Source organism: Hemicordylus capensis, chromosome 4 (genome assembly GCF_027244095.1).
Source record: "Hemicordylus capensis ecotype Gifberg chromosome 4, rHemCap1.1.pri, whole genome shotgun sequence".
Lineage (NCBI taxonomy): Eukaryota > Metazoa > Chordata > Lepidosauria > Squamata > Cordylidae > Hemicordylus > Hemicordylus capensis.
In genome coordinates, this window is record NC_069660.1 from 111,772,206 (window position 1) to 111,799,759 (window position 27,554).

At 42.1% G+C, this 27,554-nt stretch overlaps 1 protein-coding gene across 7 annotated transcripts in view; it reads left to right on the plus strand.

Annotated features, from left to right (window-relative positions):
• ST6GALNAC3 (ST6 N-acetylgalactosaminide alpha-2,6-sialyltransferase 3) overlaps positions 1-27,554 on the plus strand; it is a 610,078-nt gene that overhangs the window by 479,182 nt on the left and 103,342 nt on the right. For 5 of the 7 annotated variants that reach the window (XM_053249820.1, XM_053249824.1, XM_053249821.1 and 2 more), the window contains 2 exons: positions 2,510-2,617; positions 5,184-6,852. The exons of 1 other annotated variant lie outside the window; for it this stretch is intronic. In XM_053249820.1, the coding sequence (XP_053105795.1) occupies positions 2,510-2,617; positions 5,184-5,370 (295 nt within the window). In that variant the 3' untranslated portion in view covers positions 5,371-6,852. Of the gene's footprint in view, positions 1-2,509; positions 2,618-5,183; positions 6,853-27,554 lie in introns of those variants that run through there. One more of the 7 variants, XM_053249822.1, reaches the window with a different exon arrangement.

Below are 27,554 nucleotides of genomic sequence, written 5' to 3' on the forward strand. Positions count from 1 at the left end.
GAGTGGGGAAGATGCCACAGTTAGCCAGTGTGTTTTTCACCTTCCCTGGAATAGTTTTCGTCCCAGACTTGAATTGGGTTCTATTAATCCTGGATGTTTGGTGACCTGCTTGCTTTTTCTGGCAGAGGGACCCTGGTATGAAAGACAGCAGTAGTGATGCGAAATCACACTACAGTACGTGTGATGCGAAATCAAACTCTACCATCAGCATCACAGAGGCTGCTACAACTGTAGAATTCCCTGCTCAGGAAGATCTACCAAATCTCCATGCTTTCTGCTTTTAAACAGGTCTAATGTTCTTATGTGTGGTTTTGTTTTATAATTAGGATATTGCTTTGTTTTTTATTTTTATATGATGTAAAGTGTTCTGAGAAAACTGGTGTATAATAAATAAATAAAGTGAATAGGTGGGCTAGAATTCCAGTAAATCTGGGTTAGAAACGATGCCTTGGCTGATGAAGGCCTTTTCAGCAAAGCTGGGTTTGTAGTCAAGTGTACATTTCACAGTGAGCTGCAAACAAATCCTGATTTTCTGGTGACACAGATTTCCAAATGCATTTGTCTCTTCACACATTGCCCACTTGAAAATCCTAGCTATTAATCTTAAAATGTAATATGTGAATCACCCCTGAGATAAAGTCACCCTTTGGGAATAAGGGTGACTAATAACTAATGAAAAATGGACCCTCCAGTAGAAGTGTCTGCCTGAGGCTATGTTAATTATGGAAAGGAGGGTCTATAAGGGCTAAGGTGGGATGAATAAGAACTACCACATCCCAAATCTGATGCAAGAGAGTGTAAGTGCTAATATTTGGTGATAAGGCACCAAAGTCCTGAAGACAGTCTCGAATTCTACACATTTGTTTCTGGGACCTATAAGTAAATACTTCCTACAGGAGCAGCTCATTAATGAGGCAAGTTAAGATGATAGGCCTTGGGGAGTAGTTTGGCTTCAGTATCAAATCTGAGCAAGTTTTTGGCATATTGGAAAAATGAGGATACATGAATACAGTTTAAAGGTTGTATTATCTGGGGGTACAGAAAGCAAAGGTTTAGTTAGGCAAGACAATAAATCTTAAACCTCAAAAAGTGTCCTGAGGCAGTTTCCATTATTCTGTCTACCCAATTGTCCATGAAAGACAAATAAATCTATTGCCACACGGACTTAATCACTCTGAGGGTAGCTTGCCCACAAAGGCAAGAGGAAGCCATGCAAATGCAATGTGTGTGTTGAATAGAGCTGCTGGACTGACTAGCTGAGGAACAGGCTAATTCCCTTTAGGTGTATAGATTACACATCTCCAATTTTGAAATGCTCATTTCCCTGAGTCCTTGCTAGCTAAGTTGTTAATTCAAAAACAGGTTGGGAAATGCACTGATTATCTATGTGCCTTTTGAGGAGCACTTCATTGTTATCTCCTATGAAAGGGAAGATTCCTTTCTTGATTAATTCACCTTTTGAAATGGAGTTTGCTTGCTATTGCCTTCTCTTGTGAAAGAGAGGGCTGGTGGCATCCCATTCAGTCTTCAATTTTCTGCTCTTGGGGCACATTGCCTCATGCTTTGCTCATGCCGAGCAACCATATGTGGGTCTTGCCATACCCAGGCAGGTGAAATGTTCACCATAGGGACTACAACCCTGCAGTCTCGGGCTGTATAGCCAGCCTTCCAACGCAATAGAGGGTGCTCTCTGGGCTACCCTAAAACGGGACTGTCTGGCAACACTTCCTTCGCACATGCATCTCTTCTGGGCCAGCAGCATAATCTTCTGGGTGGCCAGAATCCTCGCTGATCTTCAGGAACAGCCCGGCTACCCATAAGGTTTTGCAGCCTTCGTGATGGAAGGCTCATGCACATGCACAGGGCATGGGACAGAAAGCATGGAGCTGGGAGCACGGCTCTCCCTCCCTCCCTCTCTCTCTCTCTCTCTCTCAAGGCATGAGGTGGGGAATGAACGTAAGAGAGAAAGTGCCCAGCTCCACGTTCTCCACATTCTCCACATTCTCCCTGCCTCCTTCACAGAGAGAGGTCTCCACCAATCTCCAGTTTAAATGCCTGGCCGTTGAGAAGGTTAAGCAGCCCAGACATCTGATTGGCACCACCCCTGATGCTGGTGTCAGCGGGCATGGTCAGATTCACCTACCCTGCCTTCTTGTCAGCACTGACTTCCTATATTACACATTCTACATTCCCTGAATGTAGATAGTTACAATACAATTTAATGCATGTTTACTTAAAAGTAGGTCCCATAATGTCTAGTGGATCCTACTTCCAGGTAAGGGAACATAGGATTCCAGCTTAACATTTAGCATTTCATCTGCAGGATAACCCAAGGACCCCAAGCATGCCACAATGAGAGGGCAGCTATAAATATCTCAAAAATAATTATATATTTTTGTCAGTTTGTCAAATTGCTGAATGCCTTTTCTGCCAGATAATGGATGATGCATCTTTGAGAAAGCATTAGCAATTTCTCAGTGCAGTCTGTTCTGTGTTGTATCTTTTACAGAGTCCAGTCAGGATCCTATCTCAGCACTGGTTGGTTTACCTTAATTCTGGCTATGGATGCTTGCTACAGAATACATGTCTATGGGATGATAAATGACACCTACTGCAAGTAAGATCACAGGAAATTATTTTCATGCATCTACAATTCTGATGCCTTGTCAAAATTTCACAATTCATTTTAGTACCATAAATACAAGAAATGGATTAAGCAGACATTCCCCAGTAGTCTGTATTGATGTGGCACTTTATTGTCAGTATATTTAGTCTCCATATGGCATGTGGTATTGATTAAATAAAAGCATTTACAAAAGTTTAATGTCAAATGTCATGAAGAACTTTTTAAATCAAAGACTTTCTGCCAAGTCAGATAGACACTGAGGAATCAGGAAACATTTCCACTTGCTTTCTGCAGCTTTTGACTGTATGGTATAAGACACACAAATTATCTTCCGGAATCCAACCAACAATTGGAAGAAAGGTGAACTGATTGGTCCTAATCCAGCTAAGGAGCTCCACCTGCCTAAACAGGTTTCCACATCTGAATTACTTGCAGGATCAGTGTATAAACTGGATACCATGTGCATTAGAATGTGCATCTTGGAGTCAAACCAGACATGGTGCTAATTTGTGCTTGTGTTTTGTCTTAATTAAAATAGTAGGGACCATCAAGATCTGACAGTGGTTTATGGGCAGGTGACATTTTGCGCTTTCCTCTTCCATCATGATCCTGATGAAAATGCAGGATGAGAGAGGAGAGCTGGTAGCAAACATGACTTGTCTCCTTAGCTAAGCAGGGTCTACCCTGGTTGCATATGAATGGGAAACTTGATTGATGTGTGAGCACTAAGATTTTCCCCTTAGGGGATGGGGACACTCTGGGAAAAGTTCCCAAGTCCCCTCCCTGGCATCTCCAAGATAGGACTGAGAGAGATTCCTGTCTGCAACCTTGGAGAAGCCGCTGCCAGTCTATGAAGACAATACTGAGCTAGATGGACCAATTGTCCGACTCAGTATATGGCAGCTTCCTACGTTCCTATGTGAATTATTGTTCATAATTATTATGAATTATTGTTCATAATTCATATGTCCTAAAATGTCCCCCACCTGAAGCTGCTATAAGCTACTTCAAGAGAGAAGCTTCCATGGCAAATGCAATGAAAGATTCTCTCTCAGAGGAATTACATAGCATGTTTGGGGGCTGTTTTTGTTAAGGAAAACTGGAAGACAGTTCACACGTTTCATATTGTATCTCGTTTGACCCTGAGTATCAAACGAGATACATCTGTCTGCATTGCGTTTAACTGAATGCCATACCCATTTTGACACAACTAGTAATGCATAACTAAATTCATTTTAAAAGTGTGATGGGATGAATTGGGGCAATTACCCATTACTAAGTATAATTAATAATTAGTTACTAATTTATATTTCACCAAAAAAGAGGAACTTGCCATCATTTAAAATAGCTCTCTTTGGCTATAGATAGCAGAAAGAAGTAGGACATTTGCCATTAAATTAAACTGGCCAATTTGATGTGGTATATTTTCTTTCTGTTAGAAATATTTCAGTAGCATTCCTGAGATCTGATTTAATTAGGCTATAGCCATACAGAAATGCTTGTTGCATCAGCTTTTTCTGCAACACAATGGCTCACTCAGAGCCTAGGCACACAATCCCACTGGGGACACAATGAGGCTATTCTCACGATTGGCCAAAATCAGGCTAAAGGAGCCTAGCCCGATTTTGGCCAATCGTGTACTGCAACAGGAGCTGTGCAGCTCCCGGCAGCAAACCTCTCCTTAGCCAAGGTTAACAGAGCGAGGTCCCCATTAACTTTGTCTTTTTGATCGTGTATTACCCCTCCCCTTAGCCAAGGTTAACAGAGCAAGCTCTCCGTTAACCTTGTCTTTTTGATCGTGTATTACCGCGCCGCGGCTCTGTGCTGTGGCAACCCATGAGGAGACCCCCGGGCTCGGGGGTCTTTCCAGCATGCCCCGCATGCTCACATGGGCAACCTGGAACTTCTGGGGGTCGCACAGCCCCCAATCCCCACAGCCCCCACCAGCTCTGTAACGGAGCCAGCAGTCATGTGGGCAACCGATCCGGCCATCCAGGGCTCCACAGGAGATCGTCTGTGGGGAGAGTGGGCTAAGCCCACTCTGCCCTCAGACCTCATTTCGGCGAGTCTCAATGCATGGCAACTGTTGAACAAGAATTATGTGATTTTCTGTTTGCCTCAGCACACCACCAAAGCCAATGGCATAAGGACCAGCAGCAGTAGCCATTTGTGCAATATGCTCATGTTGGAATTTGAACCCTTTCTCTCAGTCTTATAGGCTAATACAGACACATCACATATTACATGGTGGCAAACTTGACAAGGGTACCCATATAACTGCTGTTTACATCATTCCCAAAAGACATATTGTGCTGTATATGGAAAGCCTCTCAGATGGGAAACACCTAATGTTGACCTGTGACTTTCTGAACAATCTGTATATGTTTGGTTGCTAAAATATGTTCATTTTTCTGTGCATGGTGCATTATAAAATTGTCTTCCTGTCTGTGTAGTTTACTGTGCCTTATATATACCACATAGAGATGGTTTATGGGGAATTTGTTTAGATGGTACACAAGTGTATTTCATGGACTCCTATTTCTTGTATTTGTTCTAGATCAGAAGGCTTTCGGAAAGTTCCTTATCACTACTATGAACCAGGAAGAGACGAATGTGATGAATATTTTCTGCATGAAAATGCACCCTATGGAGGCCATAGATTTATCACAGAAAAGAAAGTGTTTGCTGAGTGGGCCAAAAAGCACACAATAATATTCACACACCCTAACTGGACATTGTCGTGATGCTGGTTCCCCCAACCTTCCATGTAGCATAATTCTTACACTTAATACCATGGTTTACAACAATATTTGCAACTGACTGGACATTTTCAACGTAGGCAGAAGTACAACTGATAAACAATTTAAAGGGTAGTTCCACTATGGAACAAGGAAAAATCTACCGATCTGTGGAAGACGTACAAGATGATTATTCTATCTATTAGTGCTGGGATAGAATAATGTACTTTACTTTTAACTGGATCATTAGTCCAAGATGGCAGCAGTTTGGTTTTAAGAAGTTAATGTTCTAAGAGGGGAACCACAATCCTATGAAGCTTCAACATTCTGGGTTTTTTTAATAAGTGATATAAATACTTGAATATAAATTCTAGGTTGCCATTATTATTGAGGTAAACTTTTTGTTTGTTTTATGAGTAGCCAGACAACTTGACAACCAGACAAGAGGTTTTGTTTTGTTTTGTTTTGAATTATATGCATGACGACAATTCATTGGATATGGCAAAATTAGAGATGGGTTAGACAAGATTCCTGAACTCCAGTTAATTTATACACATGATCTTTTTGTAAGCCTGAAGCCCTGGGATAATCCATGTGCTTTCATAGTAGTTCACAATATATTGACCACTCTGGTATTTCTGGACATTGCCTCACATTCTGCTGGCATTGATTAAGAATACCCAGATACCTTTTGCTCTCAACTATATTCCCCTTTAAAGCAGTGCTTCTATAACTTCTGTATGAGATAGTAAGGAAGATCTGTCAGCTTGAGTGTGGCAATAGAGTTCCAGACAGTTGTATTTATAATATGATGATCTTGAACAGTGAATCCTTTTGTTCTTGAGCAGTTTGGCTCAACTCTTTGCCTCAATTCCTCCATGTTTAAAAATGGGGATACTACCTACCTCATGAGGACATTGTAAACAAAAGTGAATGCACTTACAGTGCATTTTTAAAAAAATAAATGATGCTTTATTTATATTTTTATAGCTACCTGTGGGAACTCTGCACATATTTCTCAGGCCTGAGTATTTGAGAATCATCATACTCAAGGTATGAGATTCTTATTCAGAATCAGAATCAGAATCAGAATCAAATGTATTACCGTCAATGACCAGACAGGAGATTCCTATTATGAAATGTTGAATCTATTCACTCCTATTCTACTGTCGTCCAAGTTCATCAACTTCTGAAGATTCTCCTCACAGTGTTACTCCTTTAATGGGTGGAGCTCTGGAATTTTTAGTACTTGCCTATCTCTAATTGAAGTACGGTACAACTGGGGAGTAAACAGATAATTAAGTCAACAAGACTGCCAGTTCTTGTTTCTATTATAAATCTATATAATGATATAAGAACAAGGGGAAAGTGACAGACACTGAAATGAGGTTTGGATAATGAGTGTTCTATTGAACAGTGTCACATTATGGAACTATTTCAGCAAACACTAGAACTGTTCATTAGAACTGGTTTTTTGTTTTTTGTTTTAAACTGTCTATATTATGTCATATATTACAGGTGAAACTCGGAAAATTAGAATATCGTGCAAAAGTCCATTAATTTCAGTAATGCAAATTAAAAGGTGAAACTGATATATGAGACAGACGCATTACATGCAAAGCGAGATAAGTCAAGCCTTAATTTGTTATAATTGTGATGATCATGGTGTACAGCTCATGAAAACCCCAAATCCACAATCCCAGAAAATTAGAATATTACATGGAACCAAGAAGACAAGGATTGTAGAATAGAACAATATCGGACCTCTGAAAATTATAAGCATGCATATGTATTCAGTACTTGGTTTAGGCCCCTTTTGTAGCAATTACTGCCTCAATGCGGTGTGGCATGGATGCTATCAGCCTGTGGCACTGATGAGGTGTTATGGAAGACCAGGATGCTTCATTAGCGGCCTTCAGCTCTTCTGCATTGTTTGGTCTCATGTCTCTCATCCTTCTCTTGGCAATGCCCCATAGATTCTGACCCCCCATAGGGTCAGGTCAGGCGAGTTTGCTGGCCAATCAAGCACAGTACACTGTATACTTTTCAGAGGTCCGATATTGTTCTATTCTACAATCCTTGTCTTCTTGGTTCCATGTAATATTCTAATTTTCTGGGATTGTGGATTTGGGGTTTTCATGAGCTGTATGCCATGATCATCACAATTATAACAAATTAAGGCTTCACTTATCTCGCTTTGCATGTAATGTCTCATATATCAGTTTCACCTTTTAATTTGCATTACTGAAATTAATGGACTTTTGCACGATATTCTAATTTTCCGAGTTTCACCTGTATTTCCCATTTCAAAAGATTCTCTAGAGATGGCTACATATCTGGAATATCAGAAATACAACACTGTAATAACTAAGAATGGTAAAACTTGAAAAGAGTTCACTTCCATGTGGCGAACTCTCAATGAGCCTAAGCATTTGAACCACCAGACATTTTGTAATGCATTGCTGAATCATGAAAAGGCAATAGCAAAGTCATATTTTTAACTGCAAGTATTTATATAAGGACTGTATTTCCTATTGTATATTTGCATATAGAGGTCTATATTTTGTATGTCTATGTTGTATACACTGTCACACCATCATCGTCATTATTAAGTGCCACCATCTTATATCGGAGATTTGTGCACATTGGACCATGGTGAATTTACCCCAAGGCAGTTGTTTTTTGCACCACATATTATACTAGAGGTAAGCTTCCATTTCTGCCTTGTATTTCCTCTGTTACCTCTAATGAATTACCTCAAACTCTGCTTTAGTGGTGAGCATGTAACCACTCAGGGTAAACACGTTTCTCTTGGTTCAGCAACCAAGGGTTATTACTGTGCACAGACCTCGGAAGAAAAACATCATTCACCAGCAGTGCTCTTGGATAGTCTACTGTTTTGTTGCTGTTTCTGGCATTAGTCTCGCTGTTTTACTTTCTGCTGTGACAGTGTCATTCCTTACTCATTGCAGAATGTTATTTCTGTTGAATTTTTAAAATTCCATAGCATTTTCCTTTATACAGTTCCATCTGGCATGGCATAGAAAGATGTGCTGAGAGTACCATTGAGTTATTAAGCTAGAATTGGGGAACCTATGCATATATGTATTCTACATAATTTTGTATCAGTTGTATACTGGTTTGATGGTATGATTTCCACAAATAATCCTTGGAATTGTAGTTCAGTGAGTGCTGAGAATTCTCTGTTTGTCCTCCTGGCAGAACTACAGTTCCTCAGGTTCCCTGGGATGAAGAAATGATGGTTAAATTACTTCTAAAACTATAGGATAGATACCCCTTGAAATTACTGGAATGTGTCCAGACAAGCAACTTCCTACAATGACTCGATCTTTAAACACAATCAACAGTCCAGTAATCAGTATCTACAAAAGAGATGTACAACATTTCATTCAGCAACCCGTGTAGACTTCTCTGACACCATTAATCTCCTGTTCTGCTATTTGGACTGAGGGATCAGCATAAACATCAGCAGAGTCTGCATGTGATCTGCAGATCTTGAGGCTTTGTAGTGCTCTGGTTACTGTTCGTAAATGGTTTGGCAACACTTGCATCTCTAACAGGTCCTTGTACATTTACCAGTCAATGTAAGGAAAATTAAAGTCATCCATAATGCGAACAATTTCTTATTATGGAGCCTACCTGATTTCATGCTCCAGCTCAATATCTTCATCTGAGATTAGGTCAGGAGACATTGGCATGATTCCTCTATCTATATGACCTGTTTAGCTTCATCACTACAGCCATTCTGTGAAAAAATGTGCTCTTCCTAAGGTTTCTAGTCTGTTGCATGCAGTGTCCTCTTTGTAGGCATTACAACTGCAGTGACAAAAGTCTCAGTAACCATATGTTAACAATTTACATCCTAATCCCAGTCCTTTAGTAGAATTGATTTCCAAGTGTATTTAAGCAAACACATGGCTTTGGGATTTTAAGCACATTTATTTGGAAATAGGTTTTTAGGAAATTAACTAAACTTACTGGCTTTACAATGCAAAACTCTGACAATCCAAAAGTGGGGCACACGAGCTCCATGCCTCTCCAAACCACATCCATTCCATGAAACTAATGAGCTCACGAAGTTACTCACAAAGCTTCTAAAGACTGTGTCAGCATGTAGGAACAATACAATCTTTAGTACTGATGGAGCCTCTGTGACCTTGTTAGAAGGGTGGAGGCACGAAACAAGCCTGCGTATCCTGCTCTCGGATCAGTGGGGTGTTAAATGTAAGCCACCATCACAAAATGGGCATATATTATAATATTAAAACTTGAAATGATTATTTTGAAAAAGTTTGTGCTGTTTCACACTAATATTCAGCATGACACAGAACATTGGGGATGGGGGGTGGGGAATTTCTGACCTGGATCCAGTTATGTCTTATAATTAGATTTAAAGAGAAAAAATGAAAGTGAGGAGCATTTCTTATGAGAGTACAATTCACAAGCTCACAAGCTCCCACTGGTGGAGGCTTCCAAGACAGAATTACTTGGTACCTCAAGAGCAGCATATGTAACATAAAAAAACACCACGCACTGTATTGAGGGAATTACAAGACGTACTCCAGGATTGATTTTGTTTGTTTGTTTCTTCAAACATAGTGGATGAAATAAGACATGTAAGTCTACTGACCATTCACCTCTTTATTTGGAACGGAGACAGGGAAAAGACAGATTTAGGAGTTTCAATTGAAAACGTAATAATAATTTTACAAAAAGTGATACAAATAGAAGAATTTAAGTTGAGTTGACATTTTCTTCTCTTTAGATAAGAGATCAGGAAGTAACTTGGTAGTATTGAGGGGCAGAGGTGCTCTTGCCCCTGGACCTCTGGGCAGATGCCCAGGGCCTCCACAGCCCCTGGGGCCCCCCAAATCCTCTTTAGTCAGCCCCAGGTGGCGTAGTCGCCATGCTGCTGTGTGTTTCTGCTGATGTATATTTGCATAAATATACTTGTTTTATATTCTGACATTTCTGGTGAGTTCAATTGCTGTTTGTGCCCTTAAGAACCCATGTGTTAAAAAGTGTGTGTGTGTGTGTGTGTGTGTGTGTGTGTGTGTGTGTGTGTGTAGGGGAATGATGCTTAACTTACAGCAGGGTGGGCTCCATAATTACTTAGCAGCACCTCTGTTTGAGGGCATTTTGAAAGCTTAAATGAGGCAGTAATGCTTTAAGCAAAGGTGCATATTAAAACAATAAACGGAAAGTAAGTGGATAAATGGAAAGTAGAAATACAGGAATAGAAATTATTAGTGAAGCCAGTGAAATTCTCTGTGTTTGTTCTAAGAGAATAATTGTGGGACCTTGCAAAGGTTCACTTCAAAGGAAAGAATCAAATCTTGCAGCTTCTCATTTGAAAAATTCCACTGGCATCACCTTCCACCCTTCCTGCCAGCCCCCCAGCCTTAAACAATCCACTACCCTTTAGTTATAATTTGCCCAGGGCAAACAGGAGGCATGGTAACCTTTCTTCCTTGTTACATTCTGCTGCTGTGTAAAAAGATGTGCCCAAAACTCTTTTTCCCAAAGTTAGCTTAATTTATTGCCAGTAATAAAGGCAACTAGTAGACTTTTTTCAGGGCTACAGCATTGCAGTTGCCTTTGAGAAAGACTACTAGTTTCAAAAGCCCTCATGCTTCCTCTTTGCTTCTGGCAGAAAGAAGTTAACTGAACAATGTGAAGAGGGGGTGCATTGTTTGTTTTTAAACACAGGTACAAGACTACTGCTTGCCCTGAAAAGCAGGTAGGTAAAGGGCTTGGAGACAGGGAGAGCACCTGGTGGATAGGGTGTCTTTTGGGGGGGAGAAGGTTATTTCCAAAACTTTTTCTAAGAATTGCTCAGAAAATTACCCTGCTTGTAATGGCAGGGGTGGGGGAACAAAATAAGACCATTTAGGAACAATTGCGGGGCTAGAGGGGGCTACTTGCCCTTCACTAAAAAATATTCTTAAGAAAGCTAGTAGCACATATCCTAGGATGGTTCTTGCAATTAGCAATAAGGTAGGATATGTCCTACCTAAGTTTGGGAGCTGTGCACATTTACATTTTGTGGTCGTTTGCTCATTAAAAAACAAGGTGGGAGGCAAGGGAAGTTATCATCTGTGCAGTTCCCACTGTGTAGGTAAGCTCTGTCCTATCCAGTAGCTGTACTCAGTGGTTTAATAAGGTAGGGGAGGAAAAAGCCCTGCTACCCAATGAGAGCCTTGCAGAGTATCATCTCCCCTACCTCCTACCTTGTTTTTATGAGCACACAATCACAAAATGGCACATTTCCCAATTTCAGTTGGGCATTTGGACCACAACTATCTGTGAACGAACCTGCTAAATACAAATTGGGTATGGCCTAGGATAAGCTGGAGCTTAAAGTTTCATGCGGTGAAGTTAGGAACATAGGAAGCTGCCATATACTGAGTCAGACCATTGGTCCATCTAGCTCAGTATTGTCTGCACAGACTAGCAGCTGCTTCTCCAAGGTTGCAGGCAGGAATTTTTCTCAGTCCTATCTTGAAGAAGCCAGGAAGGGAACTTGGAATCTAGATGCTCTCCATCCCATAAGGGGAATATCTTACAGTGCTCACACAAATCTTCCATTCATATGCAATCAGGGTGGGCCTTGCTTAGCTAAAGGGACAAGTCATGCTTGCTACCACAAGACCAGTTCTCAAGTTAATGTTAAAGTTCCCCACTACTCATTAAGATCATCAGTCTTCGAGTGCCACCAGTTCATCTCGTGGCAGCCTGGGATCGAGCCTTCTCAGCTGTCGCCTCTAGGTTGTGGAATGTGCTCCCCATGGATATAAGAGCACTGTCTTCCTTGGAGGCTTTCATGAGATTTTATTTCATGATGCCTTAATTTTAATGAGATTTAATTTTAATTAATGAGATTTTAATCGAGATTTGGTTTAAATGTTCCTTGATTTTAATTGCTTTAATCTGTGGGTTTTTTTTTATTTTAATGTAAACTGTCCTGAGCCACTTCAGGAAGGATGGTATATAAATTTGAATGAATGAATGAATGGAATGTTAAATTCAAAACTAGTATGTGAAAATGGAAGAAAGCCTGGACAATAAGCCCATGATTTCATGGGCTTATGACGATCTTTCGCAACTGCACAGACATGCCTCATAGTTAGTTAGAGATGCTGGGCCGAAGAGCAGGCCCAGCATCGCTCCAGTCACCACAAGAGGAGAGCTGGTCTTGTGGTAGCAAGCATGACTTGTCCCCATAGCTAAGCAGGGTCTGCCCTGGTTGCATGTGAATGGGAGACTTGATGTGTGAGCACTGCAAGATATTCCCCTCAGGGGATGAAGCCGCTCTGGGAAGAGCAGAAGGTTTCTCCCTGGCTTCTCCAAGATAGGGCTGAGAGAGATTTCTGCCTGCAACCTTGGAGAGGCTGCTGCCAGTCTGTGAAGACCATACTCAGCTAGATAGACCAATGGTCTGACTCAGTATATGGCAGTTTCCTATGTTCCTATGTTTCCTATGACTGCTGGGCTCACCCCCTGGCAGCCACCCCTTGGCCACGCTGATATATTTTTTAAAGGAATGTTTGGCGAGGCAGGCACAGGAGGAAGTTCCCCCGGCCATTTGGAGGGGACCCCTGGGCCTCTGACCGTACTGGTTCAGACAATATATTTGAGCTGCCCTCACCTATGCTCTCATTAGTTCAATAAGGAACTAAATGAATATACCTTCCTCCAGCCATGCCATTCTCCTACTCCTTGTCAAATGGCTGGGATTATCTATACATCTCATGCTGGATTGGGAAACTGGAACCAGTTTTCTCACTGAACTGAAACTTTGGACAAGCTGTTGCCAGTCAGTGTAGACAGTACTAAGCTATCTGGACAAATGGTCTGACTCGATATAAGGCAGCTTCGTAAGTTCCTAGTACAAGGCATAAAATAGACTGTGAGAAAAAGATTCCTTCTCCTTCTGAAAAATCACCTTTGGATCCAGCCCACTGCCATCAATGTAAGAATGATGGAGAAACATTTTGTACATCATGCTCATAATAAAATCATCTGTTATAGATATCTATGGGATGGTACTATTCAGTCAATAGGGAGGTTTCCAGATACTTGCATTTCATATTACAATGGGATAAAAGTAATAGAACATGTAAGGCAAGCATTCGCCATCATTTAAGCGCTCCGGGCAAAAATCCTTTCTCTGCAATCCCATGCCATTCTTCAGAAATGCTTTTGGGAGGTCAGGGAGCTGCAGTTTGGAGGAGCAGGCAAGACAGCCCGAGCACTACTTTGGATGCTAACCAATGGGTTTAAGCTGAGGCTGAGGTATTGGAATAATGTGATCAACATACAGTAGTAATGAACACCTTTTAGACATACACTTTCCTCACCATATCCTTATATACCAAAAAGCAGCCTTAGGCATAGGCTTGGCATTCGTATGAGATATACCAGATCCTTTATAGCTTTGAATCTATTTTCTGAGAAACTAGTGTAGAGTATCCAGAGCTGAATGATATGCTTATGTTAGCAATGATTGTTAAGGAGATATGACAATCTGCTCTACACTAGCTAGTTCTGAAAATTAGGAAATGCACCAGAGGCTTACCTCAAATAATTATAAGATGCTCATTTTGCAACAGGAACTGATTAATTACGGAATGATTTGGATCACTAAGATTCTTCTGACGAACGGTCATGCTGCATGGAAATGTCATTGTGTTCAATGACAAGTTACAAGAAAATATTCTGATACAAGAGTCCCCCCCTTTAAAAAAGAAATCAGACCCCAAAAAACAGAGATCCTGAATAGATGAAGTATGAACATAATTAAACTGTGAGTTCATATTTTCAGGTTTTCATAGGCCCTTTGGCATACTACTTGAAGGAAAGTCAAATTTAGAAACATTGTACTAAGTTTCATTGGGGAAAAATATGGACATTATTGCCCTTATTTAAATTAACCAGTCTTTTGCATAAATGCAGCACAGATTTGTATGATTTGTACTGCTGGAGAAAGAAGCACTGTGTGTGCGCAAAATGACTTAATAAAGCAATTGCTTTGTGTAGAACATGTGTTATAAATCAGTGGCGGTATATGGAGTAGACTAACATTGCATGATTTTGACGGAGGCTTTTATTGCTTGACTATTCTGGATCAGCTTGCATACTATACTTACACATATGGGTTGTATTTGGTAGCCACATATTTCAAGATTCCCACAGGCACAGTTCCTTATTTACTAATATTGTGAAATAAGGTTTAATGGGATAAATATGGTTTAGAAAATAAGAATGATACACCTGGGGATCTTTGACTGCAAATTTCACACCATTATTGTAACCAGTGGCTTCTTATACAGAGCACACAGTACATTGAGCCAGTATCTTGAGTTTTAAGAAAAACTAGCCAACCACTGTTAATTTTTGATCTTATTTTGATGCGCTTTTAAAAAGGCTCTGAGACTCTAAGGTTCTGGCCAAGTTGTGGGGGCGGGGGGGCGGGGGGAGGCAGGGTTTCACCTACCTTCCCACCAGAAGACAGTTGCATTTCTCTTCGGCAAATTGCTGCATTTCTGGGGGGTTTCCTGGTCTTTCCCTATAGTGAGAGTTAGTCTACATCACTGCTGTTTACAGTGGCACATCAAGTAGCTGCTGACTGGTCAACTGCTGGCCATTTTAAATTATGTGCCTTCTTTGCTCTGTTAGTCCCACCTCTTTAATCTGGAGACAGGAGTACAGACATCAAGCGTTTATCAGGATCTGGATGCAATGAAGAAGAGTTCTGGTTAAGAGAAACTTAGATTATTATTTTTTTCTTTCAAGGCAAAAGAGGAACAAATGTTTTCAACATTAATTAATGGACAGGGAATTGATTTGAGGAGATAAAGACAGAAAATTAATTTGGGGAGCTAAATTAATCGAAGGGGAATTGATTTTGAGGAATCTGAGGGGAATTAGTGTTTGGGGGTAAATTAATTGAAGGGGAGTTAATTTGGGGAAATAGTGGCAAATGAACTGGAATTAATTGAAGGGAAATTATAAGAAGTGTTCCTTTGGGTCTCAGACTCCTCCTTTGCCTTGGACTCTGTTTCTAACCTTAGCAAGCAACCTGTTTCTTAGCCTTACTCATTTCCCTTCAGTAAAATATGGCCCCAAATTTGGAGCCAAAGGAATAGTTTAGAGTAAGGGACAGCTCCCTGTTTCTGCTTTGTATTTACTTTGTGGCCTTGGAAAAGTAACTTGTCTCCATCTAGTCTAGCATTCTGTTTCCAACTGTGGCCTCCAAAAATGTATGTTGGGAATTTACAACTAGCTATGGAGACAACATAATTTTCTTGCCATTTTCTTGTTTATCTACAACATCTGGTATCCAGAGCTATACTGCCTATGAACATGGAAGCTCTATTTAACTATCCTGGCTGATGGGAGGGGCCTTCCATTGACAGAGTTGGGGTACAGCAGAAAGGATGTTGGATGGACTCACGGAAAGGTGTGGTAGAAATTACTTGACAGGATTGGTGACATTCCTAGTTTCCCCAAGATGTTGTAATTATGTTGTCCATCTAAACTTGAGTTCAATGATGAATTCTAGAATATTAAAACATGCCTTTTATACAGATAAATGTTATTTCATGAATGGGTGGATTTTTTTTAAAATTTGATTTGATTTCCAAAAATGGAGCCTTCCAAAAATGGCTCAGAGCCTTCCAAAAATGGCTCAGGGCGGTTCATACAGAGAAATAACAAATAAATAAGATAAACAAAAAGGATCCCTGTCCCCAAAGGGCTCACAATCTAAAAAGAAACATAAGATAGAGACCAGCAGCAGTCACTGGAAGCACTGTGCTGGGGGTGGAGAGGGCCAAGTAATCAAGTAAGAAAAGCAATCCATGTTGATTAAGGTGTTTCAAATGGCTAGACTAGACTTTTTTCGTTTACCTTTTTTGCTGCATGAGATGCAAAATTATTTCCACTTTTGGAAAGATATAAACAGAGCTATCACTTCAGAACATCTGTAAAAGCAACACTAACGTGAATCTTGTTAGACACAACAGGAACCAAAGTCAACAACTGGATTTAATGAAAAAGGTCCTTATTACTTAAATATCTGTGGAGGGAATAACAAACCCACAACAGTGTGCAAGGAACTGGACTGATCGTGCTGTAATTGCTGAGTTCGGTGGGATTTACTCTAAAGGAAGCATGCATAGAATTGCAGCCCTCATGGTATCTGAAGGAGTACATTGGGCAGTGGCATTGACTCTAATGTATAACTTTCATGTACAGGGATAGGAATATACCACTTCTTGAAAATCTGGTTATCAGGATATGATATATCAGTTAATGTGGCACTTTTGGATTATTTATAGGGATGTGCACAAACCGGCAGATGGCCGGTTCGGCGGTGGGGGATTACCTTTAAGCAGGAGGGAGGGTCCTTCCCCCCGCCACCCTGCTGTGTTTCCTCTGCTGACACTGTGTCAAAAATCACTGGCGCAGGGCAGCAGTGTACCCTCTTGCCACCCTGGCAAGTGCCCGCGCACCAGCCACTGACACTGGTCTGACACTGATTGGGACAGCAAGAGGGTATGCTGATTGCCCCACTCCAGCAATTTTGGACACAGTGCTGGCAGAGGAAATGTGGCGGCGGTGGGTGGTGGTGTAAAAACACCCTCCCTCCTGCTTAAAGGTAAACTTCCCCACCACTGAACCACCAGACCAGTTTGGAGGTCCAGAAAAGGACTTCCAAACTGGTACGTGCACATCCCTAGTTATTTATGTGGCTACTCAGAAGGCAAGCCACTTTTTCCAAACCTGTCTATCTTTGTAGCCACATTGGATGTTGCAGACCATTCCTGAAAACCATGCCAACTACCTACTGTTAGTGGGATAGGTTGGTAAACTAAGCTCAGTTCTGGCTAAAGGCAGTCGGCCCGAAGCAGCCATTTTGTGTTGAACTGACTTGGGCCCTCCAGATGTTGTTGTACTACATCTCCCATCATCCTCAGCCACAATGATGGGACATAACCCAACAACCAAGCACCCTGGCCCAGACTAAGGTTGCTTTGGAAACTGCATTGGTTGTGCTTGTTGTTGCACCCTCTCATTTCTTCTTAGACTGTATGTTTGTGAATAAACAGATTCCCATGTAGTCTTCCAAGGGGGAGATTAACTTATCATGTAGGCCTTTCCAGCTGTTGGACTACAGCTCCTGTCATCCACAGCTGCAGTGTATTATTGTATGGTGGGACTTCTCCAGCAACAGCTGGAGAATCTCAGGTTCACCACCCCTGTTGTAAAGATTCCCCAGAATTCTCAGAAAAAAAAATATTCAAACAAGGTTCTTTTGTTAGTATTTGCTGTAGCAGCAGGAGGAGGAGCCATAGTAATAGTAAATATCATGAGAAGAAAGATGGTTCAGTAATGTAGAAATTCCATAGCTAAAGTTTAATTACTTAGGCCATAATCCGACACAGAGGTGGGCACACTTAAGTGCGTTGATTTTGGTGTGTGTTTCATTATGACTTTAGTGTATTCAGGAGCAAATGCAGGAAGACAAGAAAATAAATGATGTGAGGATACTGATGCTCATCAAAGTGAAGTGTCCTTTAAAGCTAGGAGGGGAGGAAGAAACCTCCCATGAATTATAAATGTGCATGTCCCTAAGAAGATAAAATATCAAAGGTACTTTATAAAACCAGTTCTCAGTCAAAAACAGTTCTGACTGCACTTTGTAAATAGCACAGGATGCTGCGGATGCTAAAAATGTTCTGATTATTTGATTGTTCTCAAGCTTATAGAGTGGATAAAATTCCACATCTGTTGCCCACAAATCAAGTAAAAGGTGTCCTTGGGCGTTGCTACATACAACAGACATCTATTTTTAAAAAAGAAACCTTTTTTCTTATTTGACTTCAGAACAGGAAGTGTTCCCTTTGCAGCAGATCTATCTGTTTCTGATCTTTCTGTTCTTGAAGCTAACGTGACTTTGAGCATCATGAAGAATGTCTTGGTGAATAAATAGCTAGACTCTATTTGCTTCCAATCCCATCCATGCTTCTCCTTTATGAAGCCCTGTCATCTCCTTTTATCATTTTTCCATGTGTCTTCAAGCTGCTAAACTTTTTCAACACAGGCTAAATACATGTGAAGCAGTTACAAATAGTACTGCAGTATTGTAGCGAGTGAACGAATTTGAGCCAGCTTGAATTATATGTCATAACTGACCCCCATTAGGGATATTCCCCTTTTCCTGATTGTGTGGGAGGGTCATCTGAACTACAACTATACACATGTGGAGAAGGGACCCTATGAGACTGCTCTCACAACCAGTTTGGGGCAGCCCAGGCAGGGTTAGGTGGGATGCTCTCAGATCCCTCTGCTCCCCACTCGTCTAACCCTTTTAACTAACCCAGCTGTTAGCCAATGTGAAGGGTGCACTTGCACCCTTAACCCAGCTACCAGGTATCATTTATATCCTCAGGCTGAAATCGGCCTGAATTCACATAGAGCGCCCTGATGGGGGAATCCCCAATGCAACACGCATGCCATGCATTGCATTGTGGGACGTCCAGAGGCTGGAACAACAGGTTCCAGCCCCGGATCCCTCCACTCTGCTCCATGCAGCCCTAAGCAGGGCTGCCCGTGTGGGTGCGCAGGAGATGCACCTTAGACGACCTGCTTGGTCATCTGGAGGGAAGGTAAGGTGGAAGCAGCCTTCCCCCCACATCCTCCCCACCCACCACGGGTGATCATGAGAATCGCCTTAGTGTGTGAGGAGGGGGAAAGAGATGTGCTGGTTCACATCCTTAATCTTATGTGAGTGAGGGACACAAGTTCTTTCACTTTCTACAAAATCTTCTCCAACATCCTGCCCCTCTATGTTGCTCTAGAAAATGTCTGGTCTAATCAGGTTCCATTTAAAAAAAAAATTTTTTAGGAGGGTTAAGTTTTGTAAAGCCTAACAACTTATTGTAGAAGCATGATCTTTTATAGACACAGTCCATTTCATTGGATGCTTAAATGGAATAAAGCATACAAATGGAATGGAATGGATGCTTAAATGGAATAAAGACTTGGTCTTCTGTAACACCAAAAATCCAAGGGTTCCATTGTGCACCCCACATTTTATACATTTAAAATTGGTAAAGACGGAATGTGCCATTTGTCACTGTTCTGTGTTTTTCATGGTAACATCTCTGATACTTGAGATCCGCCCCCACCTCCCTCGAGATCACAAATACAGACACACAGAAAGATTATGAAGTGTTTTGCTCCTAGATAAGTTGAAGCCAGAATAATCAAATGAATTCTCCTTTCCACAAAAATGATCTAGTTTATTCATAAGAATTAGGTGTAGAAATATGGTTTGTTCATTATGTCTGCAGCATTATTGTAAAGCAGGGTAGGTGAATCTGATTGTAACAACTGAAGTGTGTGGGTGAAAGCAACTGAAACTTTCCTGTTCCTAGCCCGATTTTTGCTGCTCGTGCAAACCACCGGGCTCGCAGGCAGGCCCAGTGGTTTACAAGCGGCTAACCCTCTTGAGAAGCCCTCCCCCTACCCCAGGTTAGCGGAACGGAGCAAGTGCTCCGCTAACCGGGGTTAACGGATCGTGTGCTGCCACAGCGCAGCTCCATGCCATGGCAACTCACGAGGAGACCCCCGACTGGCAGGCTAAAAAGTAGAGTCCTGGCTCAGCGGTCTCTCCAGCATGCTCTGCGCGCATCACACCACCACTCTGCTTTATGTGCTGACAAAACAGCTACATGAACAGCAAAAGTGGCTGCCACTCTTACATCTAGTCTGGCTGATCCCCACAACCAGCAAGCACATGGGTGTTTTGTCCTGGTAAAGGCTGCAGTGTGGGGAAATGGGCCATATGGCAAATAGGTTCTATAAGCCTATGTTGTAATGCTGGGGTTTTCAAACTTGGTTCTGCAGATGTTGGACTACCATTTCCATCATTCCTAGCACAGTAGCCAAAGGCCATTTTGAAAAGCCCTGTTACAATGCAATTGTACTCTGCCCACTTTTTGTAGATAGTGGTCACAGTCCCAACGCTTGCCTGGCCCTCAGTCTAAATGTGTCTACACAGGAGAGCCTTGTTATTCGCAGATTCTATATCCGCATTTCTACATTTTCACCAGTGTCTAATTGACACACAAATTCAATATCTGTGGATATGAAAGGGTCGAAACCCATGTATCTGTGATTTCTAGAGGGCCGGAAGTGAGTGAGGAGGTCACTTCCTGCTGTCATTTTGTCTGCGGGAGCCATTTTGTGGCTAATTTCAGAAAAAAATTGGGTGGAAATCTTTTGGAGATCATTTTGATCGGTGGGGGGGGCATTGCTGGACGCCAGAAGACCCAAAGAGCATGTTAAGGCACTTTATTTGGCCCATTTTGGTGGTTTTTATGGTGTGTGCTTTGAGACTGGGAAGCCCCGCATCCCCATAGACTCAATTACTTATTATCCGCAGTTTCATTACCCATGGTAATCTGCGGGAATGAAACCCCCACAGTTAATGAGGTCCACCTGTATAATCTCTGTCTGGAATATTCAGTTGAAAAATTCAGAAGCAAGGCAAAATATGGTATGCAGTCACAGAAGTGGGATACAGTTTATTGTTACACAAAGGGACTATTGGAGAACAAAGTGAATTGAGCTCAGCTGGGATTAACAATAACCAAGGAAATAAGAGGGGTTCTACTGTACTACTTTGCAAATTTAGCCACACTTCATAATAGGCATCTTCCTACTCATTATGTTCCAGGATTAAGTTTTATTGCTTCTTTTTTCCCCGTTTGCTTGCTAGTAATTATGTGTTGTCATTATATATGCAATCCAGTGGCTTGGTTTTTTTAATGTTAATATGCATTGTTAACAGAAATTATTTACGTCTCACTTATGTTCCTACATTTCTTTCAACTTTTTGCTAGTGCTGACAGATGTATGCATAATAGATTTCCCTCTAGATTTTGGAGTCACTCTTGCTATCAGCATTTTAAAATGTATTTTTGACATTTTGCCATTGTCTCTTTTCTTACTGTAAGTTATTTTGCCTTTGATTTTCCATTTCATTTTTTTATGTACTGTATTTTGTTTGTATTTGGAAAAAATGTGCCTGGGATATTTTGAAGCTTAAACAATAAATGTATACAGTTTTTCAATTTTTTCTCTTTGTCTTCATCTAAATCGATAACAATAGGGGAAATTGTGGTGGGGTTTTTTTTGGCTTGCATAAAGGTTAATAGTTTGTAAATGAATGGAATTGCTGTCCACAAAGAAAACAGCCTAGGGGCCACTCTGCAGATATCTTCTGTTTCGTGCCTTTCCTACACTTCTGCCATAATGTGTGCACTGCTCAGCTTGTGATTTCTCCAACCATTCTAAATGTTCACCTGCTCCTGGTGACCATTAAAATTTTGCATAATTGGTGGAAGATTCGCAGGATGTTAAGCACTAAATGTTATAACTGCAGGTCAGGTAAACCATCACACCACTGGTTTTCTCACATCTGTGAAACCTCATTCTTAGAGGGAGAATGAAACATAGAGGTTCTCCACACGAGCAGCGTGGAGAGGCTTACTGGGCTCTGCAGGGAAAGCGGGCTAGCCCGCTTTCCCTGCAGACAAGCAGTGGCTTGTTGCTGGGCGGCCGGATCAGCCACCCACACGACTACCAGCTTCTTTTCCCGGAAGTCCCAGGATGCCCTACGCAAGTGTGTGGGGCATCCTGAGGAGACCCCTGGGACCAGGAGGCTTGTTTCAGCCTCCCGGTGGGGGTCTCCTCATGAGTTGCTATGGCGTGGAGCTGCACCATGGTGATTCACAACTGGGAAAACAGGGTTAGTGGACACTCACTCCACTAACCCCATTTAAGGGGAGGGCTTCTTTGGTGGCCAGCAAGCCTGGTGGTTCTCATGATGGGGGAAAAACTGGGCTGGGCTCCTTTAACTCAGTTTCCCCCAGCGTGAGAATAGCCTCATTCTTAAGAAGGCCAGTAGCCATCTGCTATTCCTTTGAATATCAGAAACTCTTCCCACAATCAGCTGGGAGGGGCTACCCTGTTTTGCAGGGAGGAAGCTCAAAAGTGCTGACCTCCCCACAGATGATCAGCACCTTCTCCCTGGGCAGGCAGATTGCCCGCCCAGACAAGCAGCGGCTTAGCTCTGGCACTCCAGTCCCCAGCCACAGATCGCTTGGCTGCTCCGGAGGTCGGGCTCATGGAAGCGCCCTGGGGCCCCAGTAATGCACCGCAGAAGTGCACAGTGCATTCCTGGGATCCCCCCTCCCTTTTCCCCCCTCCCTGAGTGTGCCAGCACAATCGTTAAAGTGGGGTTAGCGGAGCACTCACTCTGTTAACCTCATTTTAGGGGAGGGGCATTTAGGTGGACTTGCCATTGTGGAGCCACCGGGCTTGTCTGCAACGCCGGTGGTTCTCACAAGTGAGCAAAACCAAGTTGAGGGAGCCCTGTGAGAATCACAGTACAGTGTTTTCCAAAATCCCAGATAGCAACATAATGATCTGCACTACAGCCATCTCTGATTCAATGCAAACCACTCTCAAGATCCACTCAGATACCACCACCGCTCTGAGGCTCCTTCAAACTACATCCTCTCGAGAGATCTGTTAAGAACGTGTTCTGCTTTTCAAATGTTTTTCTTTCAGTTTCTCTTCAGGGTCATTAGAGTGCAAGTAGGGATGAATACTAATAGCATGGAATAGTAGCTATTTAGTACTATGGCTAATGTTAGAACAATACCTAACTGATCAACATGGAGAAAAGGGGAGCATGTAAGTAAATTACATGCTCCCCTTTTCTCCATGCCGATCAGTTAGCTTTTGTACTAATGTTTGATATTTGATTCCCAACCTGCACTCATAGGAACACAGGAAGCTGCCATATACTGAGTCAGACCATTGGTCTATCTACCTCAGTATTGTCTACACAGACTGGCAGTGGCTTCTCCAAGTTTGCAGGCAGGAATCTCTCTCAGTGCTATCTTGGAAAAGCCAGGGAGGGAACTTGGAACCTTCTGCTCTTCTCAGAGCGGCTCTATCCCCTGAGGGGAATATCTTACAGTGCTTACACTTCTAGTCTCCCTTTCATATGCAACCAGGGTGGACCCTGCTTATCTAGGGGGACAAGTCATGCTTGCTACCACAAGACCAGTTCAGAATAAATCCACACAATCGTCCTATGGATCCACCTGTTATTTATGTAATAGAACTTAATTATTAAAATGATTTCATTTGGTTAAACATGCCAACAAGCACAGATGTTCTGTATGCATAATGACACCTTTTTTTGTTCTCTAGTATTTTTTTTTTTTAGTTGTGAACATGTTCATGTTATTCATTCATTCATTCATTCATTCATTCATTCATTCATTTTATTGACCACTTGACTTCCATAGACTCAAGGCGGTTTACATAAATTAAAACAACAACAAAAACAAAAGAAAAAGGGGGGGGGGAACAGACATACACACACATTAAAAACTAAAAGCCTGGCAAAATAAATATTTTTTCAAAATCTTCTTAAAGGACAGAAGGGAGGTGGCATTATGAATCTCAGGGCGTTCCATAAGGAGGGGGCTGCAAGAGAGAAGGCCCTCCCATGGGCCCAGGCCCCACGTGCTTCCCCTGGACCTGAAACTCTGAGAAGGCCCACCTGAGATGACCTCACAGGGTGGAAGTTGGACGAGAGAGGCAGTTATTCAAGGTCAGGCCACATTTCCTCTTGTTACCTGTACCCTTCATCCCACAGACTGTTAATATACAGAATTTCAGAGTACAATTGTACTAAATTGTTTCACTGAAAGTCAGTTCTTAGATCAGAACGGAAAGCTCAAACCCTCAGACTGAATATGAAGAAGAAAGAACTGTTTTGTCTCCTATAGTCTTTACCAAATTCCCAAGTGCAAGTTTTGACCTCTGGGTTGCATTGTTGCTATGCTGACCCCAATTTCTGGAGATTCGTAGCGAAGAGAACAACAATAGAGACCTTAAAAAAAATTACTCTTTATTCCACTATTCCATTCATCTCTCCACACGCAAGACAAATATAATTTCGCAGAAATAGCTGAAAGGAAGACAAAGACACAATGCTTTGGAAATTAAAATGTCCATTGTTTTATTTTAAGCTTTTTAGCAAGTTAAAAATAGGCAACTGTCAATTACTAAGTAAATGGCACTAATAAATTTGATTATGTAGATCATTAACTATTATTGGCCGGTTTGGATGAATGTCTGGCAGTTCATGTGAGGAGGATGGCGTCATGCTGAGAGCCCACCTGTCCTGACATCATTGAAGGACAACCTGACACACTGTTGGGACATCCCTTAATTTTCCCAACAATTAAGAGGGGTGTTCAGCCAAATCACCCCTCTACACACACTACAAACCCTGTTTAAACTGGGGCGTGTGCATCTGTTGTGCTGAACCTCTCAGCATATTTAAATATTATCAACCAGGATATTCATCTAGACTATCCTGCAAAGATGAAGTTAGGAGGCATTGAAGCTATTCCGATGATCAGTGGAAAGCGGGCTAAGGGTGCTTAGCCCGCTCCTCACCGATCATCAGACTCATCGGGCTTGCAGCCAAGCCCAGTTCCATCAAAGCGGGTCACCCACTTTAGATACTTTATTTACGGCCAATGGCCAAAACAAAACAACACACTTGTCACTCACTTAAGTAGCCCTCCCCTAAGCCCGGGTTAGTGGAGCGAGCGCTCTACTAACCTGAGCTTTCTGATCGTGAGTTGCCACGGCGTGCCTCCGCGCCATGACAACTCACGGGTAGACCCCTGACTTGGAGGCTGAAAAGCAGCCTCTAGGCTTGGGGGTCTCTCCAGCATGCCCTGTGTGCTTGCACAGGGCATGCCGGAGCTTCTGGAGGCTGATTGGCCCTCGAACTCCCCAGCCCCCGTCGGTATCATGACGGAGCCGGCAGTCATGTGGGCAGCCGGTTTGGCCGCCCAGAGCAGACTGCTGCTCGTGTGCGGGGAGAGCCGGCTTAGCATCCTTAGCATTGGCTTATAGCATCCTGCAGGGTTCACTTTTGTCGCCTATGTCATTTAACATTATATGAAGGCACTGGGGGAAGTCATTCAGGGTTTGGTGCTAAATAGCAACTAATTTGTGGATAATTCCCAGCTTTGTATATCTGTTGCATTCCCTACTGGAGATGAGGTGGAAGTGCTGACCTAGTGTTTGGAGCCCACAAAGGAATATAAGATATCTTCTGTGTGCTGCCTGCAGGTCAAGTTTGTTTGGTGATCACCCTGTTGCCCCCCACCCCACCAAATTCCCACAGCTGAACCACTCCCTCCTTTGCCTTGAAAAAACAAATCTTATGAAAAAGTCCCTTCAAACAAGCATTTAAAAATAGTGGGCTGACTTTCAATTTTATCTTTCAATTATTTTTATAATTTTATCTTTGTGTTTTTTATTAATGTTTTAGAATTTTTATAAATATGGATATTGAGCCCTCTCTCATGACCAGTGAGAAAGGGCAATAAGATTAACAAGGAGGAAGCCCTGAAGAGCTTACCTCCCTGCACACGAACAGTTCCCTCTCCTTGGGTGGTCGCCTGTCCAGACGAGCACCGGCTGTTGCCTATAGCTCCAAGGGTTGGGGTTCTGGGACACATTGCCCCACATCGCCCCCCCAAGCTCCAATAATGCACTGCGTGAGTGTGTGGTGCATTATGAGGATCCCCCCCCTCTCCTCCCCACGTCTGCTAGCCTGCCTGCAGCCACAGCTAACAGATTATCCCAAAAATGAGGTTAAGGGCTTGTTCCCTTAACTTCATTTTAGAGGGAGGCTCCATAGGTAGGTTTGCTGCTGCGGTGTCACCGGGATTGGGCCCAATCCCAGTGGTATAAATGCATGTGCAAAACTGGGCTGGGCTTCCTTAGCTTGGTTTTGCAACACGTGTGAATAGCCTCTTATTGTTATTGTTTTACTTATATGTAATATTATTAACCACCTTGAGGCTTTTTTTGGTGAAAAAGTGGAATATAAATTTTCTAAATTAAATAAAGCTTTTAAAATTAACCCTGGTTCTCTGTACAATTTTGAAACAGTGTTCAGGTGGCGAATGAGTCTGTAGTTCTCTGTCCAACCTTTGTGGATACAGGTTATCCAGTTTAGAATGTGCAATAGCATCTGATAAAAGTTGCGCTGCTCATTATATTCTAATGTAGAAAATTATCGAGTTTAAAGCTTATTCAAACTCAATATGGACCTCAGACCAAACCACTTATATTGTTCAAGTGAACCCATCCACAATGGTTCTGAATCATGGTTCATGTGCTTTAAAATCCAATCTCCCATCAAGCTCTGTATCCATGTCCAAGCTGTGATAAACATCATGGTAATTTCTGAGGATATCATGGACAGCCAGATAAACAAACAAATGGATCATAGAACAAATCCAGAATTTTCACTCAAGGCACAAATGACCAGGCTCAAACTATCATACTTTGGACACATTATGCAACCCCCCAGCTCCCTTGAGAAGTCCATAATGCTGGGGAAAGTTGAAGGAAAGAGAAGATGAGCACGACCAGAAACAAGGTAGATGGACTTGATTACGACAGGAATGAATGCACCACTGAGAGACCTTAATGGCCAAGCTGAAGACAGATCATCCTGGAGAGAATCCATCTATGTGGTTGTTGTGAGCCAAGCCTGATTTGTACACTAGATATGTTCTGGAGCTAGCATATGAAATTAGGCTTGTTTCACCAGTGTCACAAAGTGACCAGTTCTTTATACAGTGATCATGTATAGTCTGGGCACGAAAGCAGAAAGCAGACCAAAACATTCTCAAATAATTCAATCGGCTTTGTTGAGTATAAAAAAAGCAACAGCATCAACCTAACTGAGCAGAAAACAGAACAATCTATCAGAACTACTAATAATATTTCAATCAACCCAGTGTTCCTAACTAATAACATCAACCCAGTGTTCCTATCACATGTGTGTAGATGCATGTAAGGTCAGTTTTAAATCTTCCTATAACCTAACACAATACAGATATAGATGGAAAGAGGAAGTGGGGAGGTAAGTAAGGCACAGGAATGGGATGGTTGGGAATCAGGAGTTAGTAGAGGGAGGAGGAATGGGGAAAGGGGGAAGGGAAGTGGAAACTAAGGCTGTAGAAGCAGCATATTTACCA